The sequence below is a fragment of the Nothobranchius furzeri genome, chromosome 5 (assembly GCF_043380555.1).
Source record: "Nothobranchius furzeri strain GRZ-AD chromosome 5, NfurGRZ-RIMD1, whole genome shotgun sequence".
NCBI lineage: Eukaryota > Metazoa > Chordata > Actinopteri > Cyprinodontiformes > Nothobranchiidae > Nothobranchius > Nothobranchius furzeri.
The window spans coordinates 59,224,030-59,243,170 of NC_091745.1; the positions used below are offsets into that span (position 1 = coordinate 59,224,030).

Here is a 19,141-nt window from a genome sequence, read left to right on the forward strand (position 1 = left end):
CAGAAGTTTCAAACAAAAACGCTTAAACGAGGACCGATTGATCCACTTTACGCCCAGAATCAGAACCAGGGGATCTTTTAATCTGGAAACTCCTCCGACAAACATCAAGCGAATCGATAAGACACGAGGCCCCTGAGACCCGACGTTGGACCTGAGGCGAGACTTGCCAGGTGAGAAGGACCAGACACGTGGCCTACCTGCTCCAGCCGCGTCCCGGTGAGTCCTCTTCCCGTTACTGGGAGTTTGTCCGGGAAGTTCTGATTCAGTTCCCATCAGCTGATCCCGCCAGCTGTCACGCGAGCCACAACACCACGCACTTCCTGTCTTCAAACTAAAAGCTTTTCCAAATTTTGTTTTTTTCAGCAAATGAATATTACCTGCAGATGCCTTTTGAAACTTTGTGACACACATGCACGCGCCAGAAAAATTTATTTCGTGTTCAATTAAAAAGTCGAACACATCTCAGTTCAATTAATAAAATACATCTAAAATAAATTGGTTTATTATTGATCTGACAGAATCACCCAGAATGAACTTACGTAGAATGAATTTTGACTCAGAAAAGTGAAGCTCAATGTGATACGTTAACCAAAATAAATATAATTGTAACTGAATTTATCAAATGAAGACTGATGAGTTGAATGTGTGCTTTTATTTTGGTGGTCACAGGCCTTGTTTCCGGTGTAAGTATGTTTAACTTCTTTCAGCTAAAGTAGGAGTCGCGCTTCATCACATATTTACTTAAGAGTCAAAGGTCAAAGACATGAAATGATTCAGACCAAAGTTTTCAGCTGATGATGAAGGTTTGAACATCATCAGCTGGTTCTGAATCAACATATGTCTTCAGTCTTACAGCAAAAACACCCAGATGATCTTTATTCTGAGGCTGAAGGATTTAGTCGTTTCATTTCGAGAATGTTGATATAAAGTTCATTATGAAGCAACCAGTTGATTTTATAAAACGGCTTGATAAGAACTGTAAGTTATGTGAAACGTGTTGACTGCATTATTATTGTTGAAGCAGAATTCTGTTATCACCACTATGGGGCGCTCGTCTGCTGCTCAGGTACGCCTTCAGAAAAACAGAACCTACAGAAATCTTCTAGTCCTGGGTTCTCTGGTCCAAACCAGAATCCTTCAGACCTCTAACCCGAATAACATCTCTTATAAACGTTGGCAGAATAACAAACAAATAAACATTTGAAGCTTAAAAAAAACATGATCATGTTCATTCAGCCATCCATCTTGGACATGTGTATTTGCTCTTTTTCAGACGCACCGACTGGGGCGGTAAATGGCTAAAAGGTTGACTAGCATGAGCGTTTTTAGGCCATTTTTTGGGGGGTGCCGAAGCACCCCGAAAATGTGAGAATTTAAAACATTTAGTTTTACTATATGTTATTTTAAAGACAATTGTAAAATATAAAAAGCATAGTGTGCTTGGTAGAAACGTTAAATTTCAACAACAAAAAATCCTGATTCTTCCAGCTCAGTTTTTGTCATCTGATCAGTTTTAGTGATGAATTTAAATTTCTCAGACACAAGCCAAAGATTGGAAAACCTGTCTGATAACTCTTGCAGGATGGTGTCAACAATGACATTGAAAACCGTGCACCTAAAGTGTATTTCGGGTTCTTCTCCGTGATGAGCATTGCTGGAATTGTCATCTTGGAAACTCTTTTGCTTCCTAAAACATCTCTGTTTGAATTCTGGAGAAGCATCCATTTCAACTGCTATCCTGCTTGCAATTACAAGTGACTTTTGGTAGCCCTCTTCTCTATAATTGAGTAAGAACGTTTTCAGAGAATCAATTAGGCTAATAGCTGTGTCAATTGAGACATCTGCTGCCTGTAGGGCCTTGCTTGCAAAGTTCATCTCTGACAATAAGTCATACCAAATGAGGAGGCACACAAGAAACTCCCTCCTTACAATCTCATCAGACAGTGACTTTGCCTCTGAGACAATTTTGCTGTCTCCTGCCACTTCTGCAAGTTTATAGAGCATCTAGAATCCCCCCCAACTGGAAACATACAGCTTTGACTGAGTCTAGCTTTGCTTCCCACCTGGTATCACTCAGAGGTTTCAGTGTGATGTCAACAAATTCTGTGAGAATGGCCACCTCTTCACTGAAGAGGAACACATAGTGTACAATCTTTGAAGAGTGCCAAAGAAGGTCAGATACTCTCTATTAGATGAAGCTGCATCACACATCAAAAGGTTCAGGCTGTGGCTACAGCAGGGACTGAACAGAGCCTCTGGACATCTCTGTTGTATCAAAGCTTGGACACCCTTGTTTATCCCTCTCATATTAGAGCCACTGTCATAGCTTTGGCCCCTACAATTAGCCAAGTCCAACCCCAGACTATCCAGCACTCCTGTCAGTGTGTCTGCAAGGCCTTTCCCAGTTGTGTCCTTCACAGCCGTGAACCCCACAAAAGACTCATTAATACTGACATTCTTCTTCTCATCAGTATGAATATACCGTATGATAACTGAGGCCTGCTCTTGCTTTGAAATATCAGGAGTGCAGTCCAGTTCCACTGCAAAGTACTTGGAGGCTTTAATCTGGGCACAAATTTTACTTAAAACACATTCTGATATTGAATCCAAAAATTCATTCTGAGTGCACCAAGACAGATATCCGGTGTTTTTTTGTTTTTTTTTTGGAGGCAGTTTTTCTAAGATGCTCTGCCAGTGTGACATCATACCTTGCGATGAGCTCATGGATACCTAGAAAATTTCCATTTTTAGGATTTCCTAGCTGCGCATTTTTTCCCCTCAGCGGCAGTTTCTTTCAGCAAGGAAGAGTATGCAGTCAATCACTCGAGTCAAAATACTTCTCCAGTGTGTCTTTTCAGCGGGCGTGGCTCTCTGTAATTCACAATCAATAGTTTTACCTATGCGTAAGCGAGATGCCAATTCTTTCCACATCAGATTGTCATGATGTGGTGTGGGTGGCGTCGGACCATGTGTGGTGGAGCTGATCAGGAGGCAGGAATGCAGGCATGGATAACATAAAAATGGATTTAATAGCAGGATACGGCAGGATACAACAAGAACAACACGACAAACAACAATGATCCGACACTGACACATACAAGACGGGAGGTATAAATACACAGGGAAACAATCAGGAACACATGGGCAGGTTAACAAAAGGCAGGTGAGACCAAAAAACTAAACAGGAGGCAGGGGAGAGTCACAGTCAGAGGGAGGCAGGAGCAGATCGTGACACAGATAAGCATTTATGTGATAACCACTAGTTTCATGGTGCATCAGGGTTTTTGAAAGACACTGCCAGTTGTTATAACCCGTCACAAGGTGTGTGTCAGCAACTCTAGCTTCACCAAAAAGCTTACAAGCAAAACAATAGACTTTTAGTACTTTTGGAGTACAGTAACCAATCCCGTTCCACTTTCTCTCCATTGGACAGTAAACGAAAACAGTGTGCTTTGGAAAAACACCGTTTACTCTTCTCTGATCTTGGATATGGCCCACCAGGACATTTCGGTGGGCCATTCTGAACCATGTACTGCCTCAATGTGTCCCCAATTTCATGTGGTGAAGGCCATTCAGATGGATCTTTTAAATAAGGTCTTTCACCAGCCCTCTCCTCTGCACTTCTCTGTTCCTCTTCCTCTTTATCATGTTGACCTCTTTGTTCTTCTCCCTCTTCTTTGTGTAGACCTCTATGTTCTCTCTCTCCTTCATCATGTGGATCTCTCTGTTTCTGTCCCTCTTCTTCATCATGTAGACCTCTCTGCTCCACATTCTCCTCCGTAGTCATTGACTTGCCTTGTCTGCCTGCACTTATTTTTCTTAAAGGAAAAAAAGATGGTCAGTAAAATTCTAATCATACTAGAATTCCAGGTTTTTAATGGCCATTCTAGTATATGTATCTGTCATGGTCTCAAGCATTATTTAACAGCTATAAATTACCACTCTTGAAAATGCACTTGATCATTATAAATAATATTTAAAAATTGATCACTTGGTATTAAGTGAGTGTTCACTTCCACCTAGTATTAGACCAACCTGTTGCCTTCCTATCTCTGTTCTGATTCTTTATATCTCTTTTTTCTTCTTTCTCTCCATCCGCACATCTGAATAATAAGAAATTTGAATTTAGAAATATTAAAAAAATACAAGACTCAAACTACATATAAAAACATTATGTTTTAGTTTAAAATTGCAGGAATTTAAGAGCAAATCTGAAGTGCATCACCCAATTCAATAATTTATCAGTATTATCGCTCAACATCCAATTAAACAAAGGATTACTGTCAGAAAAACTAAATAACCACCCCTGGTTCCTTTATTTTTCTTGTGATTATCTATTACGTATTTTTTATTAGATCTAGCTGAATCAACCCCCCTCCCCCCTCACCACCACCACCCCCGCTGCTCTCACGGAGATCCGACTACTCCCAGAAGCCTGTGTGAGATTAAAACCCTGATCTTGTGATCCATACAGAACACCCGTAACCTGTCATTTTACTAGAGGCAGGCTAGCAGCTTCAGCTAATAGAGCTAATAGGAATAATGCCTTCTTGCGAGATGACTCTCCTACTGTCTTTCAATCACTTAGAAAGGTTTTTTTTTCATCCCTACGAAATCATTTTTCCCTTTCCCTCTTCCGTTTTTTTTGTGCCCAGGAGAGCTTTTTTTCGGACTTTCCATCTCTAGCTAACCTAGCTAGCTGATCAGATGACAGTAGATATCATTCAAATGAAAACACTCGCGCCCCAGCGCTTAATCGCGGGCGCACGCGCTGGACTCCTCAAGAGTGTTCACGTTCTGTGTGTGTGTGTGTGTGTGTGTGTGTGTGTGTGAGTGTGGGGCGGCAGGACTGCGGTGGGGCGCCCAATCGCTTGCTTCTGTTAATAATTATTTAATTTACACATGCACAATAGCTATGCAACACAAAAAAGCCCTTCCCCCCCATCAATGCTTAAGCGCACCCTCCAGCGCGGTGCCCCTATGCGTCGCATACACTGCATACCCACTTTTGGCGCCACTGACTGGTAACTTTAACAACCGAGCGTCTGCGTCGTTTTGGCTGCGCACGCGCACTTAACGCTTGCACTTAATTGAGCAGCCCTCCTGGCCCCGCCCCCTTCCACACGTCACGTGAACAGCGTCTGCGCCTCTCTTTATGACGTCACAAAGCCTCAAACTTCATTACCGTCATATACCTTGACCAGCGTCGGATCAGTCACAGTTCACGCCTCAGAGCAAACAGGTAGCATGGAAAACCTACATCATCCTCATATAGAACCACTGAAAGAAAGGGAGAGATTGTTAATAAACTTATTTAATGTGGAACAAAAACTCAAAGATTTGAAAGAGCGCTTTGTAAGAGAGACTGAGCGTTCTGCTGCAGAGAAATTAGAGCAACTGGACACTTATGAAGAGGAGTTAGAAAAATATGATCTTGATTTAATTTTAGTAAATAGAGATGCCAAAGATACAATTTTAGCCCATAAGCGTAATTTAAGTAAACAGGGGCATTTACTTTGGGAACTCGAAGAGGAAAATAAAGTCCTGCAAAATTACAAATTACAACATGAAAACGAAGCCCTGGAGGAGAAGATTTTAGATGACTGTCTCTCAAAAATTAAATTAGTACCAACCTTAGAGTTAAGAGCAACTCCTATGAAATTAAACCAAATGCCTAGTCGTAAGAAGGACTGGATTTTAGGTGCTATCTCACAAAATAAACAAAAAATTAACAAACTGGAAGCCCTGAAGTGTTCAAATCAAGAAGGCTCGTCAAACCTAGAGGAACAGAAAAAGAGAGAGAATCAGTTCCAAGACTATTTGTTGGCAAAATACCGGCATTTACCATTAGATGTTAAGGAGGAGTCTTGCTCTGCGATTGACAGAATAGAGTATGTGGACTCAAAGTTAAAACGGTTAGATAAAGCGAGGCTTTCAGCTCTCAAGCAAAACTCAGCGGCGAAAAAGACGTTGAGAAAGGAATTGACTGACATAGAGGAAGAAAACATGTCAACTTATCAAACAAACGTTGTTCGGAGAACTAAGGGTGAAGTTAAAAATGAACCACGCTTAGACTTACAAGGAATACCAATGAAATTAAGGTATACAAGTCATAGGAAGTACTTACCTTAAATCTGCATCACGCCCGGCATTCTAAACCCTGGGTTCGAAAATTTTAAAATCAGTCCTTCAAACACAATTATTCATTGATGGCATGTACTTAGAGACAGATACAGGAACATGGACATTGTAAAACCACGTTCACATGTTTGTAGCAAGATGCTTTTAGCCATAGCTAATTTACAGCACTTTAGATGGGCTGTTAAAACAGTCGAAAGAAGTTTATAATCTTGTTTTTCATCGTGGGCATGCTTTGCTGTCCACTATAGTAAATTGCGAGGGGGTGGGAGGGAAGCTAATGAAGAAACCAGTTTTTAGCATTTCATCGTATTTGTTTAGGTAAGTTCACACGTTTGGCTGCAATAACAGAGAAGGGCGTAAATTCAGCTTGTCTTTCTGTTCAATACATTTCTTGGACTCACCACTTGTGAAAGGAGCCAAAGATGTTGGGTGCAATGTGTGATGTAGCCGAAGGAGAGACTCTTCGGCTGGGAAGGGAACGCTTTGGGAATTCCCCCGAAAGAGCTGGCCCAAGTGGCTGGTGAGAGGAAAGTCTTGGCCTCCCTGTTTAGGCGACTGTCTCCGCGACCTGACCCTGGATAAGTGGCCAAAAATGGATGGATGGATGAAACTTTGTTATGGCGCTTACACAGTAGCGTCGGCACGGCCCCAAAAGTTACCGAACGGCACCAGAATTTGGCTTCGCACACAGGTCAGATTCACGTTTTCGGTGCCGAGGCAACTCTTTTTTCAGACCTCCTCCCCAGCGGTCAGACTGGGACCGAGGCGACACTACCAACTGATTGGCTAGCTGAAATTATGCCTACTGCCTTTGATCTGCCAGCGGGGGGGGGGGGGGGGGGGGGGGGGGGGGGTCCGCATGCGTGGTTCATTTTTACTGAACACGGTACATGAGAAAATAAAAGGTAAAAACATTAAAGTAGAAAACAAATGGGTAAAACAAGACATAAAGAGACCAATGAAAGCAGGGAATTAAAATCAACATAAATGAAGCCGGCGGCTAACAGATAAGTGTGTAAACCAGTGGGAAGTGTGGTGGTGGTGGTGGTGGGGGTGGGGGTGGGGGGTCACAAGACAGCGTTTCCCTGCCGTAGACGAGGACTGCCAGGTCTCCGATGTAGCCTAGTTGTCTTTAGATTGGCTGTTAAAATAGTCGAAAGAAGCAGGAGATCCATTTTCTGCAGCTGGAATAGCCAGGATTTAGTTCTGTCATGCTAGGTGGCAGAAAGACCGTTTATACACTTTGGAACTTATAAGAAACTTTTGAAGAAGCCAGTCTTTAGCATTTCATCATGTTTATTTAGGTAATTTGACAGTCAAATGTTAATAGTCTGCTGAGCGGTTGACTGCGCTAACAGATAAGTGTGTAAACCAGTGTGAAGTGGGGTGGGGGTTGGTTGCCCAAGGCGCTGAACACGGTACATGAGGATAAAAAAAGGTAAAAACATTAAAGTAGAAAACAAATGGGTAAAACAAGACATAAAGAGACCAATGAAAACAGGGAATTAAAATCAACATAAATGAAGCCGGCGGCTAACAGATAAGTGTGCAAACCAGTGGGAAGTGTGGTGGTGGTGGTGGTGGTGGTGGTGGTGGTGGGGGGGGGGGTCGGGGGTCACAAGACAGAGTTTCCCTGCCGTAGACAAGGACTGCCAGGTCTCCGATGTAGCCTAGTTGTCTTTAGATTGGCTGTTAAAATAGTCGAAAGAAGCAGAAGATCCATTTTCTGCAGCTGGAATAGCCAGGATTTAGTTCTGTCATGCTAGGTGGCAGAAAGACCGTTTACACACTTTGGAACTTATAAGAAACTTTTGAAGAAGCCAGTCTTTAGCATTTCATCATGTCTACTGCGCTAACAGATTAGTGTGTAAACCAGTGGGGGTGGGGGTGGGGGGGGGGGGGGGCAAGGCGCTGAACACGGTACATGATGAAAGAAAAGGTAAAAACATTAAAGTAGAAAACAAATGGGTAAAACAAGAGATAAAGAGACCAATGAAAGCAGGGAATTAAAATCAACATAAATGAAGCCGGCGGCTTACAGTGGGAAGTGTGGTAGTGGTGGTGGTGGTGGTGGTGGTGGTGGTGGTGGGGGGGGGGGTCACAGGACAGAGTTTCCCTGCCGTAGACGAGCACTGCCAGGTCTCCGATGTAAACTGAGTGACTTGAAGTCCGCAGAGAGTTGAGCTTCTGTCTGGGGACTTTGACTCTCCTGACACAAGAGACACCTGCAAAACAATTAGCCACACTGATAAAGTCAAAATCGTCAGACATTTTGACCGACTTGCCAAAATAAATTACTTTTTCAAAACCAAACACTTCACACTCTCTGTTGACAATTCTATCTGAGTATGTATGTAACAGATGTATTCTGATGTTTTATAATAATTCATAATAATGATAATGATCTGGTGGTTTCCTGCCACCACAGTCATGTCCCTGGTGAATGATAGTGTATTACATTTTGTGTTTATGTATTTCAGACTTTTTAACATGGACAAATGTGTCCCTCACTGTCCTACACCTCTTCATGCAGTCCGACTCCTCACCTCTAAACTCATGTTTCCCCTACTTCTATGAATAAAACGATTGCTCGGTGTCATTGTAAACATTTATACTTTTGGACTTTTTCCGAGAGACTTTATTCAACCTGATACATACAAATTCAGAAGGTGTGAAAATGGTGACAACTAAAGTTTACACCACCACCCCTATTCTAGTGCAATACAAGCATTACCAAGTCAGCAGAGTCCACCTGAGGAGACGCGGGTGCAGAAAGTTGCAGTTCTGATCTCGCTGGTGTTCGTACAGGTGTTTGCACGAGTGTTGATCTGGCAGATGCACTGCTTGAGATCAATGACAATAGCTCAGATATGTCTCGTAAGTTCTGCCCGACTGCTGGAAGCTCTGTTGAGAATGAAGATATAAATAATTATTTAAAAACATTAAAGCCCCATGTCTGCTATTTAAGCAAACTCTCAAACCATACAAAAAAAAAAAAACAAAGTCAGTCATTTTTTGTACAACTTTAAGATAAATAAAATCCTAATCTAGTTATCTTGTCTCTACATGAAAAGACTGATCATATAAACATACCTTTCATTGCTTCTATTGGGTGTTTAAAGTTGTCTTCTTTCAGCCTTTTATTCTCGGCTATTAACGGCTTTATTTGCCTTTGTGCCTTGCTCCAGTTCCTGGATGGCAGCTCGTCATCTGATAACTCCTCATATTCGGTTGGGGACTGCAAGACACAGAAATCAACACCAAAACACACACAACATGTTAGTGTCATGTGTTTCAGACACAAGTAGCATGTTTACAACTACTGCTTGTAAACATTCAAATGTGATAAATTACCTCTAAATCTTTTTGTCTTGCCATCAGATCCTTCTTCAAGTCTTCAATCATTTGGTCTGCAGCCTCTTTTGAAGGACAGGATGCCGTTTAAAATTTTTGCTGCAAAATTTCAGAGTTTATAGTATATGAGCATTGATGCAAATTATAATACATGTGCTAAAAGGAAATATTTAGTACTAGAATACTCAGAGTATAGTGATACAATAACTTTTTAAGTTTTTTAAATAAAGGTTTCAAAGCAGTTCATAGGAATATATGAATATTATCATAACATAGTTTGTAAAAGTGTCACTTATTTAAGGTGTTGTATGCAATTGCACTCAATTAATTTGAGAGCTGTCCATTTCCACATCTTTTAATCAATTAATTTACCTTTTTTGATTGTTGACTCTCTTCCTCATTGTCCATCCACCTGCTGTTGGGCTTTATCTTCCTCTTTCCTCCCCTGTCTTCCTCTCTTTTCCAGATGTCCTCACCCTTTATGAAAGCCTCCCTCTGTTGGCACAGGTCAGTGTAGTTGTCTATGAGAAAAAGATTATTGGTATAATAAACAGACGATGAGTAACTGTGATAAAACATTTCACCCTTTAACCAAACAGAAGCATTGAGGAGCCATAAACATATTTTTTTCTCATTTATAAAATATTGAGCCTACACTTACATATAATAGGTTAAAATTAGGAAAATGTTACAGGGTGTGGGAAATGCAGAGTAAAAGATTTACCACTTTTCTCACACCATCAAACAAGTGAGCATGGTTGACAGAGCTTGGCTGTGAATGCAGTGACGTGCGGTGAGGTTCAGGACTGGGGAGGCACTGGCTGGAGTGGACTGGAGTCAGACTTACAAATACACAATCCCCGAAGCTTCTATTGATAGAATGAGACTAGAGGCGTTCATCTCTGCCTCCAGTCTGATGGCGCAGCGCCTCACAATAGAAATGGGGCTTTGGCGCGTGCACCCTGCCATGTGCGCAGGAGTGAGAGCAAGGTAGCTAGTTCATCGCCTCCCCTTGGGCTTAAGTATTTGATCAGGAAACGGGTAAATTTCAGCAATTTTGACCATAAACATGTTGAAATCAAACATAAACCAGGCAGTCAGTGGACACATTGATTTCCTACTATATCATTATTGGTCTAAATAGTCACGATGACTGCCTTCCCTACTCATGATAAATGATAAATGACCCGCACTTGTATAGCACCTCTCAGAGTAAGGACTCCAAAGCGCTTTACACTACAGTGTATCATTCATCCATTCACACACACATTCACACACTGATGGTGATGAGCTACAATGTAGCCACAGCTGCCCTAGGGCGCACTGACAGAGGCGAGGCTGCCGAGCACAGGCGCCACCGGTTCCTCCGACCACCACCAGACCACACGTGACTGCATGAATGGAGAGAGTGATGGTTAAAAACATATATAACTTATTTATGTCGTGTGTTACCCTATCAGTTAGTGTGACCGGCCAAAAATGTTTAGGTAACAGACAAGATAACATTTATAAGCTAGGTGTATATCCTGGTTCACAAAACCCACAATAGCCATAACTGTAACTGCCTTCTGTAATCTTGTAAATAACATGTCTGTGTAGCTAAAACAAATATAACTGTAATTTTTTCAGTCTCTTGCCCAGCACTCCCTTGAAAATGAGGTTTTTAATCTCAAAGGGACCTTCCTGGTTAAATAAAGAATAAATAAACAAGGCTAAAATTGATATCATGCATGCACAGACACACACACACACACACACACAAACACACACACACACACACACACACACACACACACACACACACACACACACACACTGTCTATAAACAGAACCGCTTTAAGCTTTTTAGTTTTCTACCACTAGTTTTTAAACAAACACGTTTAAAACTTCGTAGTTCTCCCCATTTTCTCTTCCTGTTGAAAAACCACAGCCGGCGCGCAAAGCATGCTGGGATAGCCTTGTTCTGTGAGAATACGTTTTCTGCATGTAAACGAGTACTGTGGTAAAAAATGTGGTAAAGATCTCTGTCTGAAAGTGACCAATCACATTAGGGAAGGCGGCTCCTTGGAACCCGCCCCCCAAAGTGTGAAAAGTGAAACTTGTCCGATAGAGCGGAATTTCTACTCGAGAGCAGAGCAGGCTGCGCGAGCGTGTTTTAACAGTTCCACGCGCGTAGTACCCACACTTACGAGTGACAGGAACAATTGTCTGTGTGTGACTGGATACAATCTGCTCTCGGGTCTTTGTAAACACGTGCAAGGTGCTTTTTCGCACTCGCGGATAGTTTAAAACACGCACGGAGGACATTTGGAGCGCTAGTGGATGGGAACTTGTCCTTTCACGGACGTTTAATTATCCTCTCGTGATTGTGCGTGCTCTCGCGAGACCTTATTGACATAAAATAGACTCCATATAATCCAACTTTAATTGGGTTGTAGCATCACACTTTATAGCGTAGCGACTGCAAATTTAAAGAGCAAGTAACGTCTAAATTACCTTTTTTTTCTGATAAACTTTATAAATGAGTGTCTAATAGTGTTTAAATGTGTGTATTCATTATTTTAGCATTTTGTTGCATTTTCTTTAAAAATTAAAAATTCTGCCTAAATACCACAGCATAGTGCCACCTTCAGCTTAAAACATAGAGTTTGAGTCATTTTGAATGTGGCAAGGTGGATGCACAAGGGCCCAGGCAGGATTTGATCCCCAAACTCCTGGGTGAGAGTCATACGCACTAACCAGTCAGCCAAAGGGACATCCGCTTGGCACAGTAGCCAGGGCGCATGATCAATCGGGACATTGTGACAGGACGCTCACACTGTCACATCAATACACTTTAGCCAATGGCTAAAGAGAAAGATACTACGTAAACCAGTAGAGTACTACGTAGCAGCTCTGTGTCAAAGTTATAAAAGCATCGAGCGTCTCGGCCACGCCTTGTGGCGAGCTGGGAGTTGGATTTGCAAGCGAGTGTAGGAGGTTAGCCGTAGTTCAGCGTTAGCATATAGCATTAGCATATCCTAATCTTTAGCATAGCTTTTAGTGTTATACATACTTATTTAGTGTTAGCTTGGCTGTTGGATATTGTAGTTTAGTTAGTGTTTCACTGTTAGTGTTATTAGGAAAGTAGTTCGGGTTTAGTGTTCCATATCGTGTTAGTATGGTGAGAAGGTGTAGTGTAGTGGGTTCGGTGGCTCTGTGGGGTTGCACTCCTTTCCACTGGACTTAGAAATTAGGCGCCACTGATTGCGCGCAATCGGTGTCTGGAAAACAGTCAGCTCCCGCCTGGTGCTGTAGTTTGCAACCAGCATTTTACCCACGATTCCTTCGCCAACATGATGGAGTTTGAACTGGGTTATTCTGCGTGCCTCCGTTTGAAGAGGGAGGCCGTGCCCACCGTGGCCAATAAGATGTGATGATTCCATCTAAATATTAAATATAAACCTGATTGATCTTTGAATGTTTAACCAGAATAGTTTAGGGTTTTTGCTTGTTCAGGGACCATAAACACACTTCGTGTTAATTCAGGAAGAGTCAAGTATATTGTTAAAAGGGATTTTATTCTTGTCTAAACTAATGATAATACACGACAAGCTATGAATAACGAAGTGATGGAGTGTATATGCAGTGATGTAATGTGAGTTGTAGGCGGTGTGGTGTAAAGTAGATGTGTATCAGAACCTTTGTATCTGAAAGAGATTGTGAACTCTGGGTGTGAAAGAATTTGTTGTCTGCTATAAACTAGAGAGTTGATTATTAATAAAACAACATCAGACGCAATCTGTTGTGTCTACAAACCTTGATCGGAGATCCCCGGTCAGATCCGGAATGTCAGGAAGTCTGGTGGACCTCAAGGCACTGAAGTTCATAGATTAACTGCGGTGCGACCAGTCCGGTCTCGAATTGTCTCCAGGTCACAACAGGCAGAAAGGTTCATTGCGTCTAAAACGGATGTGTTCTCAAGGAGCCATATGGCTGTGTCAGTTGACAGTGTGCCAACCATCGACATATATATACTGGACAATTTGTGTCCACAGGCTCCAATTAAAAGTTTTTGTGCCAAAATGGGAGGTGGCTACCACCGCCATTTTGACTGTGTCACAGGTTCCGTCAAGCCAAGACAATTCCAAAAAAGGGAAAAGAGGTGGAGCTGAGGGTGGGGCTGTAAGGCTGGGATCAAATGACGACACATGATGAACTGAAGCGATGTAGCTACAAGCTAACCCAAAGCTAACGCAGAGGTGGGAGCTAAGCTAACGGAGATAGCTACCTAGCTACAACCGGAGTTAACTGTGCACAACACCGGAGCTTTTGAGTCAGAGATACGCCGGGCTGACTGCTGGGTAAAACCGGGTGGAACACAGAGGTCTCCCAAGAGCTCCACAAGCCGGCAGCCCGCGCAGCAGACAGGCGCCGCTGCGATCAGAGATGCGCCAAGCTGACGCTGAGGGGAGGGGACCATTCCAATAGTCGGAATCCAGCTCCACCAACATGTTATATTTCAACCCATTTTCAAAAATGCAGCGTCATGTTAAATGCACTGGGTTCTACCCTATTACATTTAAATTTTATGGTTAAACAGTACATGGTGCTTCCGGTCTGTAACAAGATGGCGCTTGTGCTTGGCTTAGCCGCAGTCACCGTCCACTTTTTCAAACGTTTCTCCACTAACCTCCTCTTTTCCACCTTGCTCCTGTCTGTCTGTGTCTGTGAAATCAGGTGTGTTGAAACAGAGTTAAAACCAAAACGTGCTGGATACTATCCCCTAAGCCATGATCAGTCTTTGTTTTCAGGTCATGTGAGAGTTGTTTTTAGACCTACATGTTGCTACTCTTTAGAGAATATTCAAAAAGGAGGTAAACTTACAATTAAATACTCTAAATACTCTTTCTCATAAGTGGATTTACCTGTGTACGGAGGTCAAGGGTCACAGAGCTTAACAAACCAATTCTGAGTTCCAATAATTAGTTCTACAGGTTTTGGAATAAATAAATAAAATGACAACAGTGCCCAAATGTATGCACCTGCCAAGTTTTGTTTAAACATGTATTGCACACTTTCTGTAAACCTTTGTTTCACTTCTCAAACATCACTCTGTGTTTCCTATATGTTACATTTAACTGAAAATCTCATAACAACCAACGATTTATAGGAAACTCATGAAGATTAACAAGACTGCCCAAACTTTCACACCCAACTGAAGATGGTCTCTCAGTCTAAGACGAATCACTGAAATAAATGACCCTTTGCACGATATTTAGGATCACGTGACCTGTAGAGAAGGCAGCTGTCTCCAGGGGCACCCAGTGGGCGTGGTCACACCGGCCAGAAGAATTAGGATGGGGCGTGTAGACTTTTCTCCTCATTAATAACATTAACTTTAAACAGCTGGTTGTGTGTACTTATGTTGTTGTTGACTTATATTTAAATTTGTTTGATGGTCTGAAACACGAAAGTGTGACAAACATGTAAAATGAACATAAAAAAACAAGAAATCAGGGATTTTTTCCACGCTAGTTCCACGTGACCAGTTGAGATGACGTCAGTGTCGAAGCAGCAAAGTTTAATGGCCGAGAGTTTTACGAGTAGTTGTTGCTTTTCCATTTGGTTGTAATCGGTTTCAGGCCCGGACCGGATTAGTCCTACGGGCACCCGGATGACAGGCTCGCTACAAGACGGTAATCAGAATACTTTATCGTCATATGGAGAAGAGCAACAGGATGATTAGTTTTCCCTGCATCTATTACAGCAGATAATAACAGATCTATTCATGAGATTACTTTAATATTCACTTATTGTGTTTAGGTCAGACTGATTCTGACCCAAATGTGCAGCTAAAGTGACTGTAGACGCATTTTATGTTTCAGATTAGGACTAAAATAGGAATATTTTTTGTTGTCAAGCCATCCCATAAATGTGAACATGCGGTCTGGATTTCTAGGCAAGTTGAGGAAAGCAGCAGCGATGAGCTTCAGGGAAATCAGGACCGAGGCAGAAATCTTCACGGAGTCTGGGACGACTAGAACAGCGACGTGCGCCCCCCGGTGGTGAGAACACAACAACAGAAGAGAGAGGAACCGGACAGGAGTGGAGGTGTGGATGAGATCAGATGGAGCCAGATAAGCTAATGAAGAGCTTTGACAGTGATGAGGAGATTTTAGATTCTCTGTTTAAGGGGAAGCCAGTGGAGTTGTTGCAGAGCGCGGGTGTTGTGATGGGTGGTTTGTGATAACAACACGTGCTGGTTCTGGAGGGATGTGCTGGGGAGCCCAAAGAGGTGGAGTCAGTCCAGGAAGTGACAAGGTTGTGGACGAGAAGAGAAGATTGCAATGAATAGATGGGTGCAATGACTGGTCGCATTCTTGTCAGTGATTGTTTTTATTTTATTTGTTTATTCCCCTTTGCACAGACATCACGCTGATTTGTGCCACTCGGACAAAGAGAACTGAGTGGAGTTCTGTTTGTCAGGACCTTAGTTGGATCTGCTGTGGACCAGGACGAGAACAGCTGCTTTAGTGAAGATCTGGACATCTGCAATGGGGGACGCCTTTGGTTTGGTCTACTGTCTGGCTAAGGAGGAGGACTATGAGCAGGTCCTTCAGTAGCTATAGAAGTCTCTCCTCCAGGAGAATGTAGACATATCTGACATTCTGCTCTTGTGTTTGGGATCCAGGTCATGAAGATCTGCACTTCAAAGGACTACAACGGACTGGACTACCTGCCTGCCTTCTTTCACCGCTGGCTGAAGGAACCTGGACGGATCGTCCTCTTGGCTTGGATGAAAGACAGAGTGGTAAGGACGGGACATAGGTGATGGGTCTAGTAGGCTAGGGTTTCCTCATCTACTGATGAAATCTTGCTTTGACCTGCAGGTGGCGCTGGAATCTGCCTTGCTCGTGGATGGGGGTCAGACGGTTGTGTTTCAGGGTCGCAGGGTGGTTTCTGACCTCAGAGGCAGTGGCATCGCTGGCGTCCTCCACAGTCATGTGACCTCCTACATCCGCAGTCAGTACCCAGAAGTCTGTGCTGTCAGAATGAGCCGAGGAGACCATCCTTCAGAACGAATCCTGTCTAAGTACAGACTTGTTGCTAAAGAGGTGAGTCTCAGTCTGCAGGACAACTCAGGTATGGGGTGGTCCAACCAGTCACTCCAATCATCTAGATAGCTAGGGACCAGACATCAGAGCACACAAACGCCCCCTAGTGGTTGGTAGTAATACAAACAAATTGTATTTATACTACAGATTTCTTGTACTGCTCCTCCTTCTACGGTATTCTTTTTTTCCACAAATGATACATTTAAACCTTCCGCTAGTTCAGGAATTTCCAGCTCTGCCTTTTGGACTTGACATATTTTACTTTTTTTTTAAAAACATTTGTGTCTTTGTGGATCGTTTTCAGTGCGTGAGAATTAAACAGAGTCCTTTATGTGGTGCAGATATTAAGTGTGTTCTTGTAGAGTTGATGTGATTTAAATGTTTTTTCATTCAGCCTAAAATTGAAATCATCAAAACATGTCAGTGGATGTTGATGCTTCAGCTCATTTTACCAGAACTCAGCATTCAAACTGTGTTTCTGCTGAGAAATCCTCGCCACATTTAGAGGTTACTATAGTAAGAAAGGGCTCAGGTGTTCTTACAGGTGAGCCTGATGGGGAGGAGGGTGTGTGTCTCATATAGTTACGAGTGTTTGTGTTAATGAGTGTTGAACAGGAGACAGAAACCAGTTCGAAGGTCTTGAAATAGGACAGGGTATGAGTTTTTATTGATGCTGTGGGGTTTTGATCCTCCGGCGCGTTCAGGTTTAAACGAACAGAGATCTGAGTTGATGATGGATTTCTGGATAGGTTTCTAATCAGATAGTTTAAGATATTAAAGTGTCAGAGAAAATCTTCATCATTTTCTTTTTTTCCTCAGCGTAAGAAAATCTCGTTATTTAGTGTTTTATTTTGAAAATAAAACCTCTATCCTGATCAGACGGGTCGGTGTAAACGCTGCAACCTGCAGTAGGCAGAACACAGATGAACTGGCTATAAATCTTTTCAGCTGTTTCAACCATAATCATAAACTGAACTCAAAGGTCAGACAGGATCATCTGGGTGAGGAGGAGCTTCAGGTGCTTGAACCTTATGATTCTCGTCCATTTATCATTACATAATAAAAATAAATAAAACAAAACCATAACCCGGTGAGCTCCTCCTCTGACTTCTGTGATCTACAGCTCGCGCCACCCTCTGCTGGCTGTTAGGACGTGGGTCTAAGGGTCTGTTGTCTGGGCTCAGAACCTGTTTGTCTCTCCCTCTGCAGGCCATAGTGTCTGTATGCTGTGAGGCAGCCGACCTCAGCGCCTTCATCACTGAGCTACGATCTAAAACACACTCTTCCTGCCGTGGGGCGGTTACTCTGAGCCAGCACCAGGCGGAGACTCTGATCCTCAGTGACCATGTGATTTCCAACCTGCTGCCTGGGAAAACCATCATCAATGACTGGGAGCCTCTGAAGCCCGTGGAAGCCAACCTGGAGGTGCTGCGCCGCAGAGAGCTTACCTTCATAGCAGATCACGAGTCAGAACCATCTGCCCTCAGCCTGGGCACGCCCCCGTACGCTGTCCCTTATCGCCATGACGCTCTTCGCGTCAACATCAACATCTTTGGTCACAATCTGGTGTCTGTGTGTGCTGTGTTTCTGGCTCAGCTTGAAGCTCTGCAGCCTAAGGTCACAGGTTTCCTGATTTTACAGACCTACCTGAATCCTGCAGTCTGGGAGGGTTTTCGTCAGTTCTGCCAGAATAATTCAAGGGTGTCGTTTTTAAGGGACTACTGGGAGGATGTGATCCTGGAGTCGGACCTCTGAAGCCCTCAGAGCTGTTGGCAAGATGGAGGTCCAGTGGGTCCCAGAGTTGTCTCTGTCCACCCATCGGTGGCTCATTGAAAAATGTTTTAATGAAAGTAAAATCCACTTTGGGAAACAGGAAGGTCATGAACCATCAGGTCCAAAACCCTCCGAACTACCCAGGAACCTTCTGATATGTCCTTTATAGAAGCAGACACAGGATTAACAATTGGAATCTGGATTTAAAATCTAGCTTTAAATGATCACAAAACAATGCAACAAAAAGAGTTTAGCTTCATGTTTTTATGAAACAGTCTTGATTGTTCCAGGAACATCGGAGCAGCTCTGATGTTTGATTTATAATCACCTGCACTGATTTTATGGTGGTGAAAGTAATTAATACTCAAGTTGGAATCATCATTAAACAGCTCAACTCTGCCATCTGCTGGTGCAAATCTGTATCTACAGTCTCTGTAAAAACTAACAGCATATTTTAGGTTTTACACAATCAGTAAACTTCTGCAGTAAAAAAAACTTCAAGTTAAAACCAGAGATCGATGGTGAAAATGTCTCATAATAACCCATCTAGTGTTCCCGCAGGACACTATCATTACACGCTCTTATTTTGAAAAGAACTGTTTAGTCAGTGATCATGTTTGTTTTTTGTTTTTTTCTTCTTCCAAGAATCAAGTAGCCACAGCTAGTGGATCGACACTAAAACCAGACTTCTGGTGAAACTTCAGGAACATCAGACCAGAATATTTCTAATCCCTGAAGGTTTCAGCTGATTTCTTCTCAAGTTACAGAATAAACAA

The 19,141-nt window shown here is 42.7% G+C and overlaps 2 protein-coding genes across 11 annotated transcripts in view; one reads left to right on the forward strand and one right to left on the reverse strand.

Annotated features, from left to right (window-relative positions):
* Positions 1-784, reverse strand: part of prr11 (proline rich 11) — a 16,575-nt gene extending 15,791 nt beyond the window's left edge. The window contains exon 1 of the mRNA XM_070550970.1: positions 198-784. The gene's annotated coding sequence lies outside the window, so the exon portion shown is untranslated. The remainder of the gene's footprint in view (positions 1-197) is intronic.
* LOC129163390 (histidine N-acetyltransferase) lies at positions 27-18,764 on the forward strand. 10 transcript variants are annotated; one of them, XM_054740733.2, is made up of 6 exons: positions 14,862-15,173; positions 15,437-15,588; positions 15,964-16,088; positions 16,169-16,288; positions 16,368-16,592; positions 17,802-18,764. In XM_054740733.2, the coding sequence occupies exons 3-6, from the start codon at positions 16,032-16,034 to the stop codon at positions 18,345-18,347; spliced, it is 948 nt and encodes a 315-aa protein (XP_054596708.2). In that variant the 5' UTR covers positions 14,862-15,173; positions 15,437-15,588; positions 15,964-16,031; the 3' UTR covers positions 18,348-18,764. The 10 variants fall into 10 exon arrangements, with proteins under 10 accessions (XP_070407070.1, XP_054596708.2, XP_054596709.2 ...); XM_054740734.2 differs by having other exon boundaries at positions 15,437-15,542; XM_054740729.2 differs by having other exon boundaries at positions 14,863-15,173; positions 15,437-15,798; positions 15,905-16,088.
* The last annotated feature ends 377 nt before the right edge of the window (positions 18,765-19,141 follow it).